General features: G+C 33.4%; 7 protein-coding genes and 1 non-coding gene across 8 annotated transcripts; 3 read left to right on the forward strand and 5 right to left on the reverse strand.

Annotated features, from left to right (window-relative positions):
* Positions 1–336: 336 nt before the first annotated feature.
* RO3G_05218 (uncharacterized protein) lies at positions 337–873 on the reverse strand (the record flags this gene model as incomplete). Its single annotated transcript, XM_067659808.1, has 1 exon — positions 337–873. One exon carries the CDS (start codon positions 871–873, stop codon positions 337–339), a length of 537 nt encoding a protein of 178 aa, XP_067515909.1.
* A 385-nt stretch (positions 874–1,258) lies between these two features.
* Positions 1,259–1,822, reverse strand: RO3G_05219 (uncharacterized protein; the record flags this gene model as incomplete). Its single annotated transcript, XM_067659809.1, has 1 exon — positions 1,259–1,822. The coding sequence occupies one exon, from the start codon at positions 1,820–1,822 to the stop codon at positions 1,259–1,261; it is 564 nt and encodes a 187-aa protein (XP_067515910.1).
* A 423-nt stretch (positions 1,823–2,245) lies between these two features.
* On the forward strand, positions 2,246–2,319 carry RO3G_19055. The gene has a single exon. It is a non-coding gene; the product is annotated as a tRNA-Asn (tRNA).
* Positions 2,320–6,561: 4,242 nt separating this feature from the next.
* Positions 6,562–7,803, reverse strand: RO3G_05220 (uncharacterized protein; the record flags this gene model as incomplete). Its single annotated transcript, XM_067659810.1, has 4 exons — positions 6,562–7,115; positions 7,174–7,344; positions 7,404–7,633; positions 7,688–7,803. 4 exons carry the CDS (start codon positions 7,801–7,803, stop codon positions 6,562–6,564), a joined length of 1,071 nt encoding a protein of 356 aa, XP_067515911.1.
* A 729-nt stretch (positions 7,804–8,532) lies between these two features.
* On the reverse strand, positions 8,533–9,151 carry RO3G_05221 (uncharacterized protein; the record flags this gene model as incomplete). The annotated part of the gene is made up of 3 exons (XM_067659811.1): positions 8,533–8,674; positions 8,734–8,996; positions 9,056–9,151. 3 exons carry the CDS (start codon positions 9,149–9,151, stop codon positions 8,533–8,535), a joined length of 501 nt encoding a protein of 166 aa, XP_067515912.1.
* A 3,599-nt stretch (positions 9,152–12,750) lies between these two features.
* Positions 12,751–14,386, forward strand: RO3G_05222 (uncharacterized protein; the record flags this gene model as incomplete). The annotated part of the gene is made up of 5 exons (XM_067659812.1): positions 12,751–12,885; positions 12,943–13,002; positions 13,056–13,131; positions 13,182–13,896; positions 13,972–14,386. 5 exons carry the CDS (start codon positions 12,751–12,753, stop codon positions 14,384–14,386), a joined length of 1,401 nt encoding a protein of 466 aa, XP_067515913.1.
* Positions 14,387–14,767: 381 nt separating this feature from the next.
* Positions 14,768–16,896, forward strand: RO3G_05223 (uncharacterized protein; the record flags this gene model as incomplete). The annotated part of the gene is made up of 6 exons (XM_067659813.1): positions 14,768–15,563; positions 15,695–15,901; positions 15,952–15,975; positions 16,029–16,223; positions 16,278–16,407; positions 16,464–16,896. 6 exons carry the CDS (start codon positions 14,768–14,770, stop codon positions 16,894–16,896), a joined length of 1,785 nt encoding a protein of 594 aa, XP_067515914.1.
* A 422-nt stretch (positions 16,897–17,318) lies between these two features.
* On the reverse strand, positions 17,319–18,092 carry RO3G_05224 (uncharacterized protein; the record flags this gene model as incomplete). The annotated part of the gene is made up of 4 exons (XM_067659814.1): positions 17,319–17,572; positions 17,622–17,818; positions 17,876–17,966; positions 18,017–18,092. 4 exons carry the CDS (start codon positions 18,090–18,092, stop codon positions 17,319–17,321), a joined length of 618 nt encoding a protein of 205 aa, XP_067515915.1.
* Between the last annotated feature and the right edge of the window lie 5,358 nt (positions 18,093–23,450).

Below are 23,450 nucleotides of genomic sequence, written 5' to 3' on the forward strand. Positions count from 1 at the left end.
GTACTGAATACATAATATTATATATTACATATTCTCTAAGACTCATTTACAATATTAACCATATACAATATTTATATTATTCAAGTTCAATACTAAAATTGACCTTGAGCACACTTCGGTCCCTGAATAATTTTATTTCCTATATAAAGGCGTAGTTTGATTAAATGGGTTCTCTCTCTCGTCTTGAAATCTAATAAAGAGGTTACATAGAGACTCATTCACTAGTTTTCAAGTACTATCTCCTTTTAATTCTCAAATTTTTATCTGCAAATATCTCAGAGCTCCTGAGTGCTAAGAAAGAGGTCAATAACACTTTGATAATGGCTATCTGTAATACTAAGTGGAAATGCCGTAAGCAAATTCAGTGCTCCAGCAAGTGAGACCATTTTCAACTACCCAGCTGTGTAAGGCAATTCTTGTTGTTGTTCGGTGATCACCTAACCAGTCACGATGTCTTGCGTTAAAGTCACCGCAAATGATGGTGTTGTGTTGTGAGGGGTGAGATTGAGAGGATAAACTGTCAAGTACTGCAATTGCTTCATCAACTGATAGTGCTGGAGGCAAGTATACACAGAGAATCAGCAGGTTTGAGACTTGAACAGAGAGGACATAAGGAGAGGAGGAGGGAAAATGAGTGACTTGATGAGGGCAATCCGGGTGAACTAAGAGACTGATACCCATTTCACCACGAAAAGCATTGTCGGCTGGGATGGCATAAGTGTGATACTGCTTCCAGTCTGTGAGGAACTTCAACGGTGGCAAAAGCCACGTTTCGGTAAGGAAGAGTAGTTCTGTAGGAGGGAGGGCGTTAGTGATAGCTTCAATGCTGTGGCGACCACAACCATTGGAATTCCATAAGGACATAGTGAGCATATTTGTTGTTGTATTTGAAGGAGTGGAATGGGAGTATATATTATTATTTTGGTTATTTACCTGACTCATAACTGTTCAGTGTCTGGTTCGCCATTACCAGCAGGAACAGGTTGAGTTGCTTCATCCATGTCGGTATCAACAGGAGAGGCTTGCAAAAGAGTGGAGGTTGGAGTGAGCGTCTTGATGTGGTCAGCATAGGTTTGAGAAGTGACCCATTGTTTGGCAATGAAATCACGAGCCACAGCTGAGCGCACAGTAGGACGTATACGATCCAGGGCGGTCAGAAAGTGAGAGGTGTGGATCTGCACCATCTTTTGTTGTTTCTCATTGTCTGAGAGGTCTTGGTACTTGCATCGCGAAGTTGGTAGGATCGCGAGGATCAAATTCATTGATGAGCCTGATACCAACTGTATCGAGGAGGGGCAAAGGTACGGGCAGCGACTTGAAGTTGGCGTTTGGTGGGTGTCTTTCGAGTGCGGGTAGTGGTCTTGGGCTTTGAGGGCTGCGTGGCACGCATACCCTTACGAGCAGCAGAAGCGAACGAGGGAGAGGTAGGCGTAGGAGTGAAGGTAAGGGTGGAAGATGGCTTCCACTTTGAGGCCTCAGAACCAGCAGGCTTGTTCACTGCAACAGTTTTGGGTGCTGTAGCAGGTAGGACACTGAGGGTCTCCAGCTCTTTAATACAGCGTTGAGTCGCCTCAAGGTTAGCTCGTAGATTCTGGTTCTCTTTGGTAAGAGCTTCCAGTTGAGCAAGGCGTTGACCTTGACTTGTGATCATAGCCATGATCGGTTGGAACCAATCAGGCATACCAGGAAGGACACCAAAGTCAAGAGGCCCATTGAGGGAGAGGGCTGAGGTGGCGGGAGCAGTGGCAGGGCCAAAGTGAAAATCAGGCTCGCATGTCAAGGTGGTAGTGGTGGTAGGGTTGGCGATATTGGCTATGTCCATATTATGTTTCGGCTTGCCGGTTGGATGACGATCAATATCAACAGCTAAGAAGGGCGGAGAACGATCTGCGAGGGTGCGTTTAGTGGCGGCAGAGGGTTCAGGGTCAGGGGAGACTTTAGTGTTGTTGTTGTTCTTCTTCTGACTGTTTAAAGTAGTATTTTCTGGATTTCTCGATGGAATTTGGATTTCAGAAGGTGTGGGTTTTTGTTGTTCTTCTTCTGACTGTTTAAAGTAGTATTTTCTGGATTTCTCGATGGAATTTGGATTTCAGAAGGTGTGGGTTTTTGTTTGTTGTTTATCTTGGATGGATGGATTGAACTAATGACGGATTGCATTGCTTTTGGTAAAGAAGTGTACACGGATGATTGTTTAGCCGGCTAAATGTATGTAATAATACAATTTGCAAAATAAGAAAAACAACCGGCTCTTATGGCGCAATTGGCTAGCGCGTCTGACTGTTAATCAGGAGGTTGGTGGTTCGAGCCCACCTAGGAGCGTTTCTTTTTGTTTTTGGAATATGAATTTGTGTAACGCTAAATGTTTTAATCTTTTTATATTGTAACCCACAAAACCAAAATGAAAGCGTTACACAAAGTCAGGCTAGCGAAGACTAGAAAGTTCAAAAATGAAAGAAACTTCAAAAAAAAAAAAAAGAACAACCACAACTAGTATAAATATCCCAACAATTATTTTCTTTGACACTGTAACACGCAAGAACAAAACGGCGGAATTTAAATCGTTGCAGTTTATAACGAACGCCTTACAGTTTGCAACAACCACCTTACACTATACAACAACCGCCTCTTATGTTATAACAACCACCCAAAATACCAAAAACAGAACAAAAGCATAAAATCCAAAAACATATAAATAACTCCAAATAATAATCACAAAAATACTTCACTTCTTATTAACTTCTTACTTACTTCACTTCTTATTTTACTTTTTCTTTTTATCAAATAAATATTCTTTTAAAGAGGCAAATTATCTCTTATTTTATTTAACACCAAGAACAAGAAGTCCCTTGAAGCTATCATACTTCATTGTAAAACCCCCTTTTATTTATCTTTTTATCTTTTTTTTTTATTTTACCTTTATCAAAACAGTCTGATCTACTTTATAAGATCTGGTGGTCACTATAACAAGCGAATCAAGCCAAATCTGACTCATATAAAAGCAACTCTTATATCAATTACACCCAAATCTGTTTATTTAAACCTTAACTCAACACTCCCAAACAGAGAAACTACTATAAACCAAATCATTACAACACAATTATTCTATATCTTATTCATTTTCAATAAAGAATCACTTATATTGTAGGAACAACAAGGTCAAGTCAAGCCACGGTCATGGTTACATGTTGTAACTTTAAAAGTTCTTTTAAACTTTATTTTTATTTTTTCAACTTTATTTCTTCTTTTGGATTTGACTCCTGATCGAGGAATCCTTTCCTAAAATTTCATAACCTTTTTTGAATATAAAAAGGACAACCTTTTTATGACTTTTAACTGGACTTCTCTTGAATTAGATATCTTAAATATATTTTATCAATAAATCAAGTATTTTTATCTGAATCTTTTGGTATAACACTCTTAAAACACAAGCAAGACAAGTCCCTTGAAGCAAATTATTTTCATTGTAAACACTTTCAAAACTCTTATCCAATCACTTTATTATAAACAAGTCTGATCTACTTAACAAGATCTGGTGGTCACTCACAACAAGCGAATTCAATATCAATACTCGACTCAAGTCCTATATTTTTTATTCTTTTTCATCAATCTTATTCAATTTCAAAATCGTTAACTCTTACAAGCCATTAAAGAAAGAAAAATTACAATATTATAAACAGGCTATCTTTACTTATAAAGTTCCTGATATTTTTATTATATACTTTAAATCCCAATACCTTCTCAAGAAACATCGTATTGATCTTACGCATAAGATCTGGTGGTCACTATCAACGACAAATATAACAAGCTTTTGCTTAAATCTTACTCTTATCAAGAAAAACTCTATCAACTTTAACAACCAAACACCTAAATTTACCTCCGTAAGCACATCTAACTACAGTATAACCGACAAGTTACAATATTGTTGTGACGAAGCAAATGATAATATTGGTGCCAATGATGATTGTGTTGTGACGCAGTTGGTGTAGCTTTTGCTGAAGAAGGGACTCAGTCCTAGGAAGGAGTCAGTCCTAGGAGGGACCTCAGTCCCTAAAGATAAACAAAAAAAAATCAAAAATAGAAAAACACAAAAAAATAATAATCATATAAATATCCCCTCTTATAATTTTACTAAACTTCACTTGAAAAATATCTTTTATTCAAATAAACATCGAGTTCCTCTTTATTAAAACTCTTTGATCTTTACTTTATAACTCAAGCAAGTCAAGTCCTTTGAAGTCAAATTATCTTCATCGTATCACTTTTATATTCTCTTATCAAGAAAACTCTTTATTACCTTTTACTGTTTGATCTACAATACAAGATCTGGTGGTCACTTACTACAAGCAAACCAAATTTATTCATTTAAACACAAATCTCTGGATCAAATTCTTTTACACTCTAAAGAAAAGTCAAATTTACTTCTAAACTCTTAAGGCCATAGCGAGAAAAACGTTAAAATTACAGTGTCTTGTGAATTCCTATATTGAATCTATTCAAATTTTTGAACCTTATTCAATGTGACGAAGAAGGCAATCAGGATGTACAAAATCTTTCCGACGCAAGTCGTTTTAGCGACTTAAGTCAACAAAATGACTTGAATCATTAGATCGAAGACGTTCGGTCTAAGGAAAATTGATCAAAAAAAAAAAATAACTGAATCAAGGCAACAAATTTTATATAAATATCCAACGAATCTTTTCTTTTTATTATCATTCTTATCCATATCAATAAAGAATCACTTATATCTTATATTCAGACTCTTCATTGAGCTCTTTGAACCTTTTTTTTTTTATCTTACTACACATTTTTTTTATTGATCTTAACTAACAAGATCTGGTGGTTACTATCTATATCAAGATACCGCATAAAAACTTATAACAGCTCACACAAGATTTCTCTTACGAAATACCCCAAACAACAACGAAATAAATTAAAACTATCCAATAAACTTACACTCAACTTACAAGTATCTATCCAGTAACATCAATATTTGGACCTTATTTCAAAAAATCGAACCTTATTTCAAAAATCAAATCTTATTTTCCTTTGTCTATAAAATAGACAAGATTTTATTTCTATCTTACACCACTTCTCTTAACTTCACTTCTCTTTGTTATATTTTTTATATAAATAACCAATAAATCAAGTATCTTTATCTCTGAATCTTTTGGTATAACACTCTTAAAACACAAGCAAGACAAGTCCCTTGAAGCAAATTATTTTCATTGTAAACACTTTCAAACCTCTTATTAAATTGCTTTATTACAAACAAGTCTGATCTACTTAACAAGATCTGGTGGTCACCCACAACAAGCAAATCCAATATCAATACTTAACTCAAGTCTTATTTTTTTACTCTTTTTTTATCAACTTTATTCCATTTCAAAACTGTTAATTCTTACAAACCATTACAGGAAGAAAACCTACATTTGGTGGTCACTACAGTATCTTTAGAAATTCCAAGAAAAAACTTCCATAAAACACTTAACCCAAATCTCAACCCGACTAAAATAACAGTAATCAGAACTTGGTAAATAATTATGCCGAATCAAATAATATTTTCTTATATTTACAACCTTTTATTCTGACTTTTGACTTTTGACAAGCTTATTATTTATTTTAAGGGCTTTACTTTGAAATATCTTTTATTAAAATAAACCTTTTTTTTATTTTATTAAAATCCTTTGATCTTTACCTTATCACACAAGCAAGTCAACAATCTTCATTGTATGTCATTTTTTGTTCAAATTAAATTACTTTACCGTTTAACAAGATCTGGTGGTCACTTTTATCAAGCAAAGCAAATTTACAAACTTTAACACAAGTTTTTGATCAGTTTCTTTTATACTTACAAAAAATAATCAAATTTATTTCCAAACTCTGAAGACCAAAAGTAATGAAAAGAAAAAAATTACACTGGACTGATAAAAGACAATCGATTAGGCTATTTCGTCAGATCTAAGCTATTATTTTGATCAAATATTATTTACTGTAACAAATAATATAATAAACGCATCACAATCCAAGTGTTAATTCAATATCAAACGTTTGTTTAACTTGTCTTTTGAAATTCAACCAATTCTTCACAAAGTTATAACCAAATTAGAGATATACTTTATTTACTTTTCAAGCATTTAGAAAATATAGATACCATAACTCTATTCAATCGACAAATAATTTAGATTTACTTTATGGTCATTCTAAAAATCTCTTGAACGCCTTGATACATATTGGAATAGCTTTACTTTAATTCTTATGTGATCTTATATAATCTGAAGGTAATTCAAAAACAGGTTACATGTGTTCTATTAGGTTAGTTTTTAAGTTTTCTTTTTATCAAAATCGTTAAGTTAGCAAAATCAAAGTACTAAATTATTAAGATTTTTTTTTTTTGAAAGTTTGGTGATGAGCTTTACTGTAATATATGTACATGCATATGAAGAACATAAAATGAGGAAAAAGATGAAGTAGCCTTGTGGTTCAGCTTTATTTTGTTTCTTTTAAAAAAATATACACAACAAAATGGGGGATTCGACTATATTACAGGGAAAATGAACGTATTTAAGCTGATCTGGATGCCTCGAGTTTTTCCTTGTACAAGTTTTCAGCACCAGTCCAAACAGGAGATTCTTGACGGTTCTTTAAGGCCAACATGGTAGACAAGAGATCTTGAGAAAACATATCAGAGCTTTCTCTAGGTAAAAGAGTAGGCAAATGGTCAATAGAGCATACTTCAAGAGGATAAGGGTTGGATGTCTTGACAGGGACAGTAGGCTTGTCGAATGTGGTGTTGATAGAGTAGATAGGAATAGGATTATTGGGGTTGGTTGTATCACAAGAGACGTCACAAATAATTGAGAGCTTACGAGGACCATCAATCAATTCTTGAGTGATGAAGGGAGGGATCTTCTTGTTGAGGTAAATACAGTTAATAAAGATATCAGCTTCGAGGATTTGAGGGAAAGGGCCGCCGTCCTTGGTTTCATTGATATCCCACCTGATAATGTTTTCTTCAGGAATACCAGCTTTGCGTGCGAAATCGCATGCACCGGTACCACAACGACCCAAGGCACCCATGACCATTACTTTAGGGAATTGGTTGTTGTTCAAGGCAACTAAAGATGGAAAATGCTTTAAAGCTTATTCTTTTACTTGTATCAATAAAACACTTACCAGCTTGTGCTAAGCGAATCTTGATGTGATCAATCAAAACATTCTCGTTAGGATAAGGTGTAAGTGCTCCATAAACTTTTCCAGCGTTTGTTTTTTGGTGACACCAAACATCAATACCAACAGCAGAACCCGTAAAGCCTGCCATGTAACCAAAAGCAGCAACACGACGACCTAACCCAAACATTTCTTAGAATACAAGATAGCCCATAAACAATAAAATATATTTTTACCGTTTGAGTCATTCAAGAACTCAAGATCGAGAATAGTACCCTTTCCAGCATCAAAGCGTTGCAACAATTCTTTCCAGCCTCCTTGATTCTTGAAGCAATGAGCAAAGAAGATATGTGTGTGGTGCAAAGGAGAGTCATCGTTTTCGGGAAGTTCTTTCAAACCAACAATATAGGCATCAGCAGGAGCGTCAGTCTTCCAACTAAGCTTTTCAACAAGAGGACAACCAACACTGCAGGTTATGATTAGTTTCAATTGACAGTATACCATGGGCTTTACTACTTACTTGGCATATTCTTCATCATCGAAGATACGCTCTTCAGAACGCTCAACAGTAATCTTGAAACCAGCATCCAAGAGAGCCTTGGCAGTGGTAGGAGTTAATGCAGCTCTATGTTCCATAGGCTTAGTTTCTGCGCGAAGCCAAAGATGAGGACCAGACATGTTTTGATTTATAAAGTTTATTTTAAAAAATTGGTGGGAAAAAAAAAAAGAATACAAGTATTTATAGCAAAAAAAGTAAATTCATGTTTTTTAGATGATTTACTGTGACTTAAAAGACAATCTCAGCTATATTGCCTTTTTAGTCGATTGTAGGGCCAGTAGGCAGAAACTAATATGCAGACGATTGTTAATTTTTTGATTATCAGCAATATAAAAAAAATCTTGTTTTACCGTAAACTCAACGAAATCTTTGGTGTCATTACTTCCTTCAATTTGAAACTAAGCAGAATAAGTAAAATAAGACAGAAAGTAGTTGTAATTAATTACCAGCATACAAAGTAATCCATTTAAAGACATTTCGACAGATACTTCAACTGAATGTTCTAATGCTTTTTTACACATTATAATATGGCTGTAGAGATAACTAGAAAACACAGATTATCTTTTGTGTAACCTATACATCTTTTTTTTTGTACCTAAATGTCAGTTCTCGATCACACTCAAAGCTGATGAATGGATCAGAATTCTCTGGATAAGATGTTTCTGAAGTACCTGTTGTTCCAATCGCTCTTAAAGTAAATGAAGGATCGTTGGGTGAAAATGTGAAGGCTATACTTTCACACGTTTTATCCAATTCTCCAATCACACTTATTAACCAATCCGACTGTGCACACGTATTAGTTTTATTTAATAATCTTTATAATTTACCTTCAAAATCATCTTTTGAATGTGAATGTCTGTTCCTGTTAATGCATCTACTTCTTCTTCTTCTGGTTCTATCGGAGTCAAGTTACATGAAATTGTTTGCCCATGATCTTTGTCATATCGTCTACATATACATTAAGTAAATCAATTCTACTTTTTTTAATTTTTGTCAATTATTATTACTTGAGACTTAAATAGGAACCAAGTCCATTATATCGAATATCGCATGTTTCTGTTAGTGCTTTTGATACATTGGTATGTGGTAACATTAAACCAAAACAATCAATTAATGCATTTAAAGGTAAACCAAACATTGGTATGTCTGTATCTGATTGCTTTCGATATACTTGAAACATATGGCTTTTAAAATATGCAGTTGCTTTAACACAACGAGATTCTTCGACAGTGAGTGTCATTCCTTCATCGTGAATATAACACGTAGCAATCTATACTCATATTAGTCTATTCTTCCTTTTTTTTTTTTAAAAAAAAAAAAGTCATTTACGTTTTTAATGTTTATTGATTTTATTAAATTTATAAAAGATCTTGCTGATTTAATGACGCCAAAGAATTGTGATCTTTGTTCTTCATGATCCTCCATTCTATAGCACTTTTTTTTTTCTGCAACAAAAAAAAAGAGACAGAAATAATCACTGCAAGGTTTTTTAAAAGTCCTCTTTAGTAGCCAACATATGTAATGACGATAAAGCTTTCGTAATCCATCTTAATTAAGGCAAGTAACTCAATGTGAAGGACAATAATTTGCACGAACTTGTAGTTCATGCAAGATGTAGCGATATAACTAATTTTCATATGAAGTTCTCATTCAACACAGTGACCAAACGTATTGTACCAAAGAAGCCAGAGAATTTTTTATATACTTTTTTTCAAGCATTTTTAAGACCTAATTAAGCTATTATTATACTGTTTCCAGGAATAGATGTCGCTTTTGCTTGTCGCTTTTTTGTATATATATATTATATTATAAATGCGACTTTACTTTTTGAAAATGGTGTATAAAAAAAAACAATGAGATTTATTTCATTGAATAGCTTCAATGACAGTTTGTACAAAAGTATATTTTCTTGTAGCATTGATATTCGAGAAGATCGTATGATTGTATGTAAACATCATCTAGGTTGAAATTTGGCAAGTATATAGGGAGTGGCAGGTGAATATAGAATATAAAGTAAGTTGAGTAAAGGATGTATTGTTTCTATATTTGGAACAAGAAAGTATTTACCCTCATAGAAAAGAAGAGTAATTTATATATTGCATCAATCAATCAATTCCACAGAGTATTATACTTCAAGGTTAGCAATTAGCTTTGATAAAAGGAAATGAGGGTAATTCATTTATTGTACATCAAGTAGAGTCATACAGTGTACGATCAAGAAGACGCAGGTTTTTTCATTCATTTTATAGGATTACTTATAAAAAAAGAGGTGGGGGTAGAGAAATAGTATAAAGTGAGACGAAATTGTCTTTTTTAAAGCCTAGTTTATGAACAAAGCTTTTATATTTATATAAGACTGAATAGTCTGAAAAAGGTTATCGTGCATTGATATAAGATAGAATAGTATACATCTGCAAAATAAAGTCCTCTCAATCAAGCCATTTTTAAATGTTCATTAAAGGCAGGGCTTAAGTTGAGTGAATAAAGTCCTTGTTTTAAATGGTAAATGACAGTTTAAAGCAGATTATCAATAAGAACTATTATTCAGCTTCCCTATAAAGTCACTCTTCTGTTTTGGATAGTGCTTTTAAGTGAATCAATATCATCAAATAAGAAAAGAAATCAATTATAAAATCAAATCTTTAGAAATTCATATGACATTGATAAAACTTTTATTTATGAACAGCATAATGACAATCATGTAAAAGCACTTATTAACTACAATCCTTTTCCAATGCTTTTGCTCAGTTTTTTCATGGACTTCAATAAGGCTACGTGTTCTATCATCAGAGCATCAGTTATCTAACCTTGTTAATATATAATTCTAATTGATCATATATCAACAATATAGCAACTTATGTAAATGGTTGCATGCTGTTAGTGCCATCTTAATTTTCAATATCAAATGTATATCTTTCACAGACTTCACCCTTTCTAAATGTATCCTAATGTTATTTCTTAGCTTTTTTCAACTATTAGGTAATGGCCCTCTTTTACTACTCTTGTTAAAGACAATAGCAGCTTGCTGACAATGAACGGAAAAATAAGAATATGCTAAGAGTAATTGTATGACTACTAGTGTCCATTTGAAGTCTATATATTGCCATTTCAATCAAATTTAAGGCATCTTTTACAATATGGTCACCATTGTTTAAGTATCATTTTCATCAAAAGAGATGTACAAAAACAGACTGTTATCTTAAGACAATTTTTTTCAGTCAAAAGCAGGCATCTGATAGTGATTTATGTGGACAGCGTTTCATAATCAAGCAGAAAATATTAACACGGTAATTCACTAGGACGCTCCTTCCCATTAATATATTTACTACATTCTAAATGCATAAAGGAATACTTGTTACAAAATACTAAGAATTCCACTTGATAATACATTTACCCAGAAGTTTGTATTGCGTTTATTTAGTGGGCTGATGCCACGAGATCTCGTCAATATCAGTTTAAGAGTTTTCTTTTAAATCTGGTTTACATTGAATAAAAAGACATGGCTCATATAAAGGTTTCATTATAATGCTTCTTTCTTTCAATTACATAGTCTTATTGGCTAGCTTAGTATTGAAATGTATGTGATTTCAATGCGAAGGCAGTACAATAGATTTGTATGCATATTATCACAACATTTCCCCTACTTTGCTTCCACAAAATCTCAATAAAATCCCAGGGCCAACCTTGCGTTCCTTTTATGGAAGTTAAAACCCCCTTATTACATATATCTACTTGTGTACTACAAGAAAGTTAATCAAAAAGCTTATTTTCAAAAAAGGGAATATTTGGACATTATAAACTGCTTTGGGGGATAGAAAATAGCCTGAAATGAGACAATTGAATAACTGTTTAATATTCTTAAGCTTTTATTATATCAATGACAGATATGCCACATAAAAGAATATTATAATGTGTCACTCGGGTATATTTGTAAACTATTTGTTTGTATAAACTGTTAACTATGTTAAGTTAATCGCTTCCTCCTTAAAAAAAGGGTAATCATATTGAAATACCATCTATTTTTGTTTTTATATGTTTATTATAGAGTATTCATTTTAAAGTAAAGTCCAATAATCGCAGCTTAATAAGCTCCCCCCCCTTCTTTTTCTTGTACCCCTTTCCTATGTGTTCCAATGACAAGCTCACAAAACATTAAAAGGAGTGTTTATAAAAAAAAAAGAGCCAACATTAATGATAAGCTATATTTATTTAAATAGGAAAATAACATAATTGAACTGCTGCAATAATTTACAAGACGTATTTATGACTTTTATTGACAGAATGTCATATAAATTATATTAGTGTCCTCTTTGTGTTAATTCATGCATTGACAATGGATATATTAAAAAAGCCTTGTTTTTTAAATTATTTGGTTTGTTGTATAAAATTATTTATAATGAGTACACAGCATGTATTTTTACACAATAACCCTTTTTATCATAGACGACGAAAGCAAGGCCAGCTTAAATTCTGGGTGTTTAGGTTTACATTTCCGACATGATTTTTTGAAATTCAAAATCTGAAAATCGGTCGATAGATGGTAAAAGCTCGATCTTGATCAAAAACTTCTAAAAATTCACTGAAGACAAGTTTCCTAATATAGCAGATCAAGACATTTACGACATTGTTGCTTTTCATGTAGAAAAATTGAAATTTACATTTTACAATTGTTATTCTATTTAGTACAGCTTTTTAACAAAGATTACATATCACTACGTGAACTATGATAGTTTTTCAGTAAATGAATGATATTGAAAAGGAGAAGAAGAGAAAAATAGAGAGAGAATTGTCTGGATTTCTTAAAATGGCAGTTGTAGCTTTCCTCGATTTGGGAAATAAAAAAGATATAAAATAAACTGCGATTTTTCATTGATTTCCATTCTATTTGACTTTTTTATTTTTTTTTATTTTTATATAAAAGGGAACAAAAAAAACTTTTATGTTATTTTTATGTAGGTGTTTACACTGAAAGAAATTGCTTAATGTCAATTCTTTTTTTTGTTTAAACAGTAAATTTATAAATCATGCAATCGTTACAGCGACAAGCATATGATGCCGATAATTCAAGCTATCAAACTGTAAGAGAGTTTTTACAAAATTGTAATTTAAGTCAATACTATGAGAAATTTATCTTTGAAGGGTTCGATTCCGTTGCTTCGGTAAGAAAAAAAAATTAAAATCAAATAAAGTTTGCATTGACATGTTGTTCTATATAGCTTCTAGAAATCACTGAAGAAGATATGACTGTTATGAATGTAAAACGTGGTCACAGAAGGGTAATTTTTATTAGCCAAAAGAGAAGGCAGAAACTAAAGGTGGGCATTTATAGTTAATACAAAGAGAAATTGCTACTGCGAAAGGCATTCCTCGAGATCAACCACTTGCTACAAATACAATGGGATCAAGTAAAGATTAAGATACTGTATTATGTCATCGACTTACCTCCCTATTTTAGAATACCCTCTTGAATCCTCCTCATTAAAAACGTATAATTCCAAGCCAAATTACGGCAATAATAATTACGAAGCTTTCATCACTGGTCTAGCTAGTCCTCACAGTATGAACAGTGGATTGGGTCTTAGTAACACAAATGGAAATAGTAGTGGCAACAGTTCTGGCCCTCTTTCCAATAACCGATTTGCCTCACCTATTTCTAATCATGATAACAATTCATACGATTGTAATGACAACAGTGCTAGCAGTTCAAATGAAAATGTTTCTATGGCCAGCACTAGTAACTATAATTCAATTCTATGCACATCATCCAATGAAGACAATGGCTCTGTGCAAAGTGATACGACTGCTCCCAAAAGGAAATATCACAAACGTCCAAAAAAGGATCGAAATGCACCAATCAAACCCATGTCAGCCTATATCATGTTTTCAAGCGATATTCGAACAGGGTTAAAGGATCGAAAGCTGCCATTTGAAGAAGTATCCAAGATCATTGGTGACCAGTGGAAGGCATTAGATGAAGGTGAAAGACAAGCTTATGAAAGAATGGCTATGCGTGCCAAAGACGAATACTTGGTAGCATTGAAAGAGTACAGACAGACGGACAAATACAGGCAGTACCAATCATACTTGAAAGACTTTGAATTAAAGCAATCATCGGGCGATCAATTAAACGAAAAAATAAAGAGAAGAGCCAACCAAGTATCTCCTGGAAGGTATATTTCTATATATAGTATAGTTTAAGAATATTCATTTTTCTTCTTACATTTCCATCTACTTTCCTTTTTTAGTGGAAGTCTTGGAGACAGAAGCATTAATGGAAATAGTACAAGTAACGGTAGTTCAGGAAGTTCAAACGATAGCGGTGACAAGGATACCATACCTTACAATAGTCTTTTAAGAAGAAGATCTCAAAGACCATTTGCTCATCAGCCTGTTACTAATGATTATCAAGATGTTGAGCATTATCGGCAAAAGCAACATCAGCAGCAAAAACAACAAACAGGACATCAACCGTCGGAACAATATCGATCGCAGCAAATGTTGAGAGGCATAATACCCGTTGAGTTCAATGAAACACCGCTGCCTACAAAAAATAACCATAGTTTAATAAGCACTAAGCACCCACTGGACTCAGAGAATATTTCTGAAACATCAAACAAAAAAAAAAGCTCAAGAACTCACAGTTTTAGCAATGAACAATAATTTTTCTTCTTTTTTTTTACTTTTATGATTCCCCTATTTTTGTATTTCCCTCCCTTTTTTTTAACTTTTATATGTTGATTTTTTATGTATTTTTTGCTATATTATATTTAGGTAACATTCAAACACATTTTTTTACTCTCAAAATAGAAATCCATTTACATGAACTATTATATGTTTAAATAATAAAAAGACACGATTTTTTTTAATCTTTTTTTTCTTTTCTTCATTAATATGCCCACTACCACTACAAATCAACATCATGTCTTTCAAACCAGCTTTTGGTCACCTACGGCATCCATTGATCCATATCCTAATTTTAAAATTGGGTTTGAAGTACTACATAAAAAATTGAGCCAATCTATATCTGAAAATAAGAACATTATGAACTATATCCAGCAGCGTATTGATGCCGAACGATCTTATGGAACCACACTAACTAAACTAAAGCCACCACAAGATGAAGAAGCACTAACAGGTCTCTCCCGTTGCTTTCACGTTGTTTGCGCTGAGAGTGAAGCGTCGGCCAAGGAACACTTTGCACGTGCTGATAACCTTCACACGACCGCTCTTGACCCTCTCCAACGATTCGCAAACAGATACAATCGTCATATACAAAATTCAAAACAGACAATGAAGACACAAATGAACCAATTCGAATCACTTGTCAAACAACTCGATCAAACCAAATCGGCTTACCAGGCCAAATGCAAAGCACTCGTATCAATTCAACCCAACTATCGGTTGAATGTGATCAAGTTGGGTACACGTGTGTTCCATGAGCGATTTGGAGTTGAGGAATGGTTAAAACGCTTCCCAGAGATGACTTTTAATAAAGACGCCATTACAACTTGGTTAAAGGCTGAGGATCAGTTACCATCGGTTTTACATGATCTGATTGGATTGAATTTCATTCGACAGACAGGACAGGACAGGTTTGAAAAAGTCATAACAGTAACAATAACGCAGACAAGTTCAGCTAACAAAGGCCTCTCTGGATTCTTTAAACGAGGACAGCATTTGGAGGTCTTTGTGAAGGAGATGTTGGTGGCGGATAAAGCATATAAAGATGTAGTTCTTCAGGTGGATAAGATGCGTACACGAATAGAGGAAGAGTTACTTTTGCATTATGAAGAGATGGGAAAATTAGAATTGGAAAGGATAGAGACTTTAAAACAGGGTACATAGATAATGTTTGATTAAAGATAAAAAACTAAGAGTACAGTAAAGTGTTTATCTGTTTAGCGGCCTCATTATCAAACACGATACCAAGATATAAAGAAACAGTGGATAATATGATGCTTTATCAAGAAACACTAAAGCCAGATAAAGATGTTCAAATCATTGTTGAGCAGCACAGAACAGGACAATTTGTACCTCGTCCTATTCTGTATGAAAATTACTTTTATGGAACGGCGCATCATCAGTTGTTTGGTGTGCCATTGGATGAGATTACTAGAACAGAGGGTAATTTGGTTCCTCAGTTTATTTCCAAAGGAATAGCAGCCATCGAATCTGGTAAAATAAATTTATACATGAGCAAACCAATTTCTAACTTTCTCATGTAGGCCTTTCCGAATTAGATGATAAAGGTTTGTACTGTCTACATCCCAGCCCTTTTTATACTCACTGACATGATATATAGAAAAGAAGCATATATGGTCTTTAGCTTTACCTCTGAACAGAGTTCATGCTGCAAGAGAAGAAATAAATCAGCGATACCCACATATAGCAATCGAGTTGCTCCAAAGCTACGATACCTTACTCATTGTTTCTCTCATTAAACTCTACTTGATGGAGTTGCCTGATTGCTTATTTACATTTGAGCTTTATGAACCGTGTAAAATATTATATTCAAATCGTAAGGTTTTTTTTTAGTTGGTGTTATTTTTAGCTGCTAATTATAATGTATCATTAGAGAATCAAGATAAGGAGAGTCGACTGACATCAATTAGTAAATTATTAACCACCTTGCCTTCTGCAAATTATCATGTCTCCAGATTGCTCTTTTCTCATTTTCACGGGTAAATTACGAGCACGTTCAGTGACCGTTTCTTTTTTTAGCTAACGTTATAAATAGACTGATAAAAAATCCTACAGTCTCAAGGTCATTGGCCCAAACATTAAGTTACATTCTGCTACGCCCTCAGACAGAATCCAAAGTCAGCACATTTGAACGACATCCTCAAAGATTGATTCAAGATTTAATTGATCATTACCCTTCTATATTTACCGAAGAAGCCATAAAGGCACAAGAAGAAAACTCAAATAGAAGATCGATCATTGTCGGCGATAGTTCGTCTTCATCCATAGATAGTTTTGAGTCATCTCCCAAGAGAAGAACTCGGCACTTGACTGGACACTTGATATCTTCCTCGAGCACACTGTTTGAAGATCCAGACGAGGTGACTTCAGAATCCACCATGAATTCAACCCCACCCAATTATTCAATGAAAGAAGATTTAGCAGAAGAATTGGCAAGTTTAGATTCATTCTTTCTCGATGACGATTAATAAACTTTTGTATGTGTTACTTTCTCTTTCGTTTGATAAACTTACTATAGAAAAATCTGTCTGTGTCTGTGTCTGTGTTACCCGAAGAGCCACATACTGTTTCCTCATGTTGTTTTTTCTGTACAACAATTTTTTTTATATTCATAATAGATTAAATATTTTCTTTATTGATTCCCATATGGCTTATATATAGATGAGAAGGAAAGAAAAGGGAATGAGAAGGGAGTATTTACATGAATTTGTATAGTGTGTGTGTGTGTGTGTGATTACATATATTACCACATATAAAAGGACTGCTAAATACAAAGCATAATAACAAAAAGTGAAAGGAGTGAGTATAAAGAAATAAGGGTTTGTTTGACAAAAAAAAATAAATAAATCTGCTTTGGTTCATGAATAGATATGGATTATCTAATTCAAGTTTAAGCAATGCAGACTTGGGAGCATATCATTTTCTTTTTGTCTTGTTTTTCAAATGAAGGGAAGAGGGGTGCATCATAAAAAGAAGGTAAAGACTTGCAACTGAACGCGTCTTCAGGAGTTTCAACAGCATCATCGTCATCGGTATCGTCATCGCTTACAAATGCTGCCATTTGTGAGTATAGGGTATGATTGGCTTTACGTAACTGATCAATTTCATGCTTAAGCACATTTTCTTTTTGAACAGTCATTTTGACTATAATCGTTGTTAGTCATAAAGAAGAGTAAAGATTGATATAATTTACCATATTCAAGTGTACGTTCGAGGATAGTGCCTTTTGAAGGTCTGCGATCATTTTGAAGGTTGGGTAAAGAAAGAGCGAGTTGCTGATACTTGTTGTTTAACTTTTCCCGTCGCTCTCGTTCGATAGCGTTGTGCTCAGCTCGTTTCAATGCTTTTTCTATTTTGGTAGGAATATGATCACTATCCGTCATGTTTACACTATGAGCAAGTCATTAGAATGAAAAAGGCACATGTCAATGTTATACGTGGGCTTACTTTTGATATGAATCATTATCGCTCACTGACATAAAGTCATTGTTATAAAAAGATTCTTGTGATGGTAAACAAGAAGGCTGACAATAGAGCACTAGTAAAATGCATAAGTAATTACGACTTGCCCTTTCTTTTCGTTTTTACTTTGTTGACGAAGTAAAGCCATATGTCTTTGTAAGACGGCTTGTTGTTGAACTTGATGAATTCTATCAAGTTCCATTTGTTGAAATTGGTTTATAGATTGATTGTTGTCGTAGTCGTACTGACAAAAGGATTGGGACGAGTTCATTGATTTGAAAAAGAAAAAAGAAAAAAGAAAAAGATCCTTTTTTTTATTTATTTATGATGAAATAAGGGTAAGCCACCCAGACACAAACATATAGTGCACAGATAATAACTCTATTTCTTAATTTTTTTGCAATAATAAACTCTGTAACGATGAAAAGACGTCGGTTCAAAACTGTTGTACAAACTTGTCAATGGTACTTGGTTTCCGAAATTTCCGCAACTTTAGTGTACATCTTTATAAAATAGGAAATCTTTCTTAATGATAAAAAAAAAGTTTATTTTTTTTTATCCGTCTCCTTAAATTTTTTTATAAGGTGTATATCACAGAATGCATAGAGTAAAATTATTCAGTAGAAAACAAAGTGACATCTACACTTGATCCATGTTACACACGGAATAAAATGTTTGGGAATTTTTTGGTGACGAATGTCAGTGGAGCTACTAAAATAGAAATCAGTTCTCCTTTGTCGGTTGCTGTTTTGTTTTGCGTTCATCCTTTTTTTTTTAAGCTTTGACATATATCGTCATTTCATTTATTAAAAGTATATATAAAAAAAAGGAAAAAACCAAAAAAAAAACTATTTTCACACAGAAAACCCTAGTCGGTTATAATTGAAATAGTAAGGAAACACAGCAGGATCTCATTCAATTATAGATGTTTGCCTAAGACTACTGTTCATATCAAGCTCAGTCGTCACTCCTTTGTTGATAAAGTATCACATATCGCTGCCACTATATTAATATCATATTTTTCTTCAAGATTTTAGTTGGCTAGTCATTTTCTTTCTTCATGTGCTGATAAAGCGATGAACATGTAAAGTCTAGTGCTGACGATTGGTAAGGTTATGTTATTTATGGCTTGATTCTTTTTATTTTTGAGAACTCATACGGGATATAAGAGATATCCTAGGCTACCTTTATTGCTGTATACTTTCGCTTTGTTGAACATGATTTCTTTTTTTCATCATGTAAACTTATGATTATGTGTAAATTCAGCTGAATATAATTGCTTTATTGAAACATGATGGTCTTCTTTGTCTGTTTTCTGCCAGTATGCAGCTACCATCTGCTTTTCATAAACACACATGTACGATAAAGTATCAACAAAACCTGCTGCCTAATGCTTTCGAAATACCCATCAGGTTGATTGAAACGAGTTGTATATCTTTCTGTAAGCATGTTTCTCTATAATAATCGAATCACTGCCAGTTTTGATTCTTTCAAACTTGATTGTAAATTCAAGTTGGAAATTTTCATTTTTGTTTTCAGTTTGACATGTATTTCATCTTTAGTTGTATTATTTGGAATACATTTTGCTTGGAAATTCAAAGAATAAGATTATCTTTGTCTATTGTCACGGATAATAAATACTTACTTTCTAAGGAATTAATAAACATTGTAAAACAAAAAGTCTATTTGAAAATATCTATTTGGCTTTGATCTATTGGTTCTTTTCTCAATATCGATTGAATCCAAAGCATGATTTTTGATAGCTGTTGAAAAGCAAAGAAACGCGATCTCTTGTGATGTGCTATTCAAGTCTACTGTACAGTTAACGTGAAGCTATCACTGATAATAGGAATAAAGCTGGAAGGAGTTGGATTTAAGAAAGCTTACAGTAGGATGTATGTCGGATAGCTTGATATTCATCCTTCTCACTGTCTGACTAACCTAATTCATACAATAAAGTCTTTGCTTTCAGTGATATCCATCAAGCTTTTTGTAAGTTCTTTATTCACTTGAATCATGCTCGTTTTCCTGCTCAGAGCGGTATAGTCTGTTTCGTGCTAATGTAACCTTTAGTACGAGTGTCACCTTGATGTCAACCACATTGCATTGAATAATAATAATAATAACAAAAGCTTATTTGATCCCATCTTTTCTTTTTTTATAGTAGTGATAGACATGTCTTTTTTTTCAACACTACTTTTACTTTTCTTGGTATAGAGTTACACTTGATGTCCCTATTTTCTTTAGTTTTCAAACATCCAATGTTTAAACGGATCTTGCTACAAACCGCCACTAATTTAGGAAACCTTGTACTATCGTCCGTGTTATTCTGTTGGCGCATTTGTTTTTGATAAGAAAATTTATAAAGTGCCCAAGGTTTATTTGTAGCACTTGCAAGGAATCAGGTACACACATATGAATATTACAGCAAAGTGAAAATAAAAAGAAGAGAGAAACTGATCTTGGTTTTTTCTTCTTTTGTATACTTTATTACTTGTTAAGTACATGTTTTTATCTTGATCTTTACTCTGAATCATAACTTTTCTACTTTGTTTAGCAAAAAACAGAAGGAATAAACGAAATTTCAAAGGATTTACCATATGATTTGCATATGCCAACTGATTATTCTATAAAGCATTATTTACATAACCTTTATAGGTCATTACGAAAGAGAAATTCGGAGCATCTAAAATGATTTTCCTCTCCGTTCCGATGACCGATGAATCATCTTCTGTGCACTTTTGGTTACTCTGAATACATGTGAAAATAGCGCATTTAGATGTTACGGATGCAGACTGTTGATGAATTAGCTTTCACTATACTATCATACCCCTCATCAATTCAGTTGTATGACAAAACTTTTTTTTTAATGTTTAAGGTTAAATTTTGAGAGTGCAATAGTCAACGTGGTATAGAGACAAATGAATACTTTGTATTCTTTTCTCTTTATCTTCTGGTACCAACAGCAGATCCATCAGGTACAAACAAACAAAAATAAGCTTAGAATATCCTTTGTCACTGTGTTTATCTTTGATTTATTCATTATAACAGTAAACACTAGAAAAGCCAGTTGTGGGCACTTTAGGCTGATATGAATTCTTGCAAAAATATACATTAATGCATGGTTGATGAATAATAATAACAAAAAGAATCAAACAAGAATGGGTGCATCAAATAACTGACAATAAAGTGGCTGGGAATTCTTAAAGGACTAGGCCGTTCTTCTGCACAAAGGTCTGACTACATTAAGAATGAAAATCTAGAATGTGCCCTTTCTAATTATGCCAGAATTTGATGACAGTTACTATGCATACAGAATAACAGTATGACAAAAGGAGGGAAAATTCCCCTCTCTCTCTCTTATAAATATTTGAGTAGATTGCTGTATGACTCTCCTACAAAAAAAAAAGAATGAGTCAGTGTTGTCTTGTTCATTTTTATAATAAATTATCAGCTGTTCATTACACACTCTTTATATTATCTACTTTTAACAATCTGATCCTCTTGGTTTCTTTCGTGTCTTATAACCTGTTTCACTGAAATGTTCTATAATTTTAGATTGTTACCAGCAAATCAAACCCCCCATCAGATTTGCTGCAATTAAGAAAAGTAGGATAAATACTACATGTAACCTAGAACGATATGCTGTTTTTCTCTTTAAAGCTATGGTTCCCGAGCTTTTTGTAAATAGACCTGTCATTGGTTTCTTTCTTTTTTTTTTGTTTATTACCTCCCCCAAGATAGAAAGAGGAAGGTGAAATTGTCCTACATTATTAAGTATTTTTTTTTTTTTTTTTTTTTTTTGGCTAGAATATCTTGGAAAGCTTATAATGCAAGCTCGAGCTGAGTCGCCATGTTGGCTGGCATGTACGAAAGACATACGTTTTACATAACAAGACCTCCTTTTGACAGAATGTCGTCGGAGATGTTCATTTTTCTAAAAGATTGGTTTATCCGAAGTGGAGTTTTTATACAAAAAAAAAAAACGTCTGACCGTTTATGCAATTTCTTTCACTTTTTCTTTTCGCTATTAATAGACTGACACAGCCCCTTTTGTAACACAGAAGTTTGCTTGACAGTTCATCCAACTCCGTCACTTGCCTTTTTTTTACAACAGAGTTTAGAGTAAAAACATGAAAAAAAAGGGCAAGATGCCCATGTACGCCAGACATTCGAGTTCAAGTCTAGTAGGAATTTATTCAATGAGGTCTTTTTGGACTGATTTTATCAGAAGAAAAGAGTGACGATCATTCAGTGTGAAAGGAGCCTTATTGTATTCCTATGCCTCTCAAATCTACACTGCGCTTCGTACATGCTACTTTTCCATTCTCATTTACGATCATAAAATTATTTTAGCAACTTTGGGCAAGAGACCTTGTTTTAAGCATCATCATCTCCTTCAAACGCAGTGAAATAATTTTCCTATCAATAAAACATCTGATGATGATAAACAATAAACATGGGCTCAAACTTACTAACATAACGTAAAGTCATGTTTGGCTTCATTATTGTGTATGTGCTTTTTTTTATTTTTTTTTTTATTTTTCACTTGTCGCTATGGCCCATGATTGTATTTGTCATTAACCCATACAAATGTATTAAGGTAAACCATACTTATGTTTCTTTTTTTTATTTGATTTGGTACAAATCTCTTTAGCTATTGAGTTTGTTTTCTTTATGCTTCGAAAAAGCATTTGATGAAAAAGGACAAGCATATCTGAAAGAGTAGCAAACTAAAAAGTAATTCATATGCATTATGCCCTAATTATTAAGAGACTCTATTCAAACACAACTACACATCAGTAGTCCTAACCAACAAAACTACACAATCATCAAACTATGGATCATTTTCTGTTATCCTTGTTTACAATCAGGGCAACTTGTTAAAAAAAAGAATCTTGAGAGAGTACAAATGATCAAGCAAAGAGCTAACTTTCTGATTGAAATAGGAAAAAAAAAAAAAAAAGAGTGATGATGAAGTGGACAGTAAAAAGTATCTGTTTGAATTTCAGGATGTTTTCTTGGAGAAAAAGATAGCCAACTTTTGACAAGGGTCGTTTGGACAGGCTTGAAAACAAATCACTTTTCTGGTCTGTAAAACATGTTTCTATTAATACAAGTGCCACAATAATTGAATTGTGATGCAAAAAGATGTGGACTGTGTTGCCAAAAGGGAGGGTGTTTTGATTAAAGGGGTTGAGCTATTGGAACAGAAGGGATCAGAAACGATCACAAAACGTAATCATCCATTCCAATTGCCATCATTCCTGCAGCCATAAATAAGCCATGATTGCCAATGAGCTGTGTGCTGATGAATCATTGGTTATTATGGTAGCATTAGTCAAGGGCTATGTAAGGGGCCATTGATGCCTGTTGACAAGAAGTAAAGATATGCAAATCATGCAAATGCCTTTTGATGACTTTAAAGCATTTTGCTTGTAATAAGACATTGAATGTAATTTATCTTTAGCAACAATTGCACAAAAAGAAAAAGTATGTTGGTTTATGAAAGAATAAGGAAATAAAACCATCTGCCTGTCTGAGCCAAAAAAAAAAAAAA

The sequence above is a fragment of the Rhizopus delemar genome, genomic scaffold, assembly GCF_000149305.1.
Source record: "Rhizopus delemar RA 99-880 supercont3.3 genomic scaffold, whole genome shotgun sequence".
In the NCBI taxonomy this organism is placed as follows: Eukaryota; Fungi; Mucoromycota; class Mucoromycetes; order Mucorales; family Rhizopodaceae; genus Rhizopus; species Rhizopus delemar.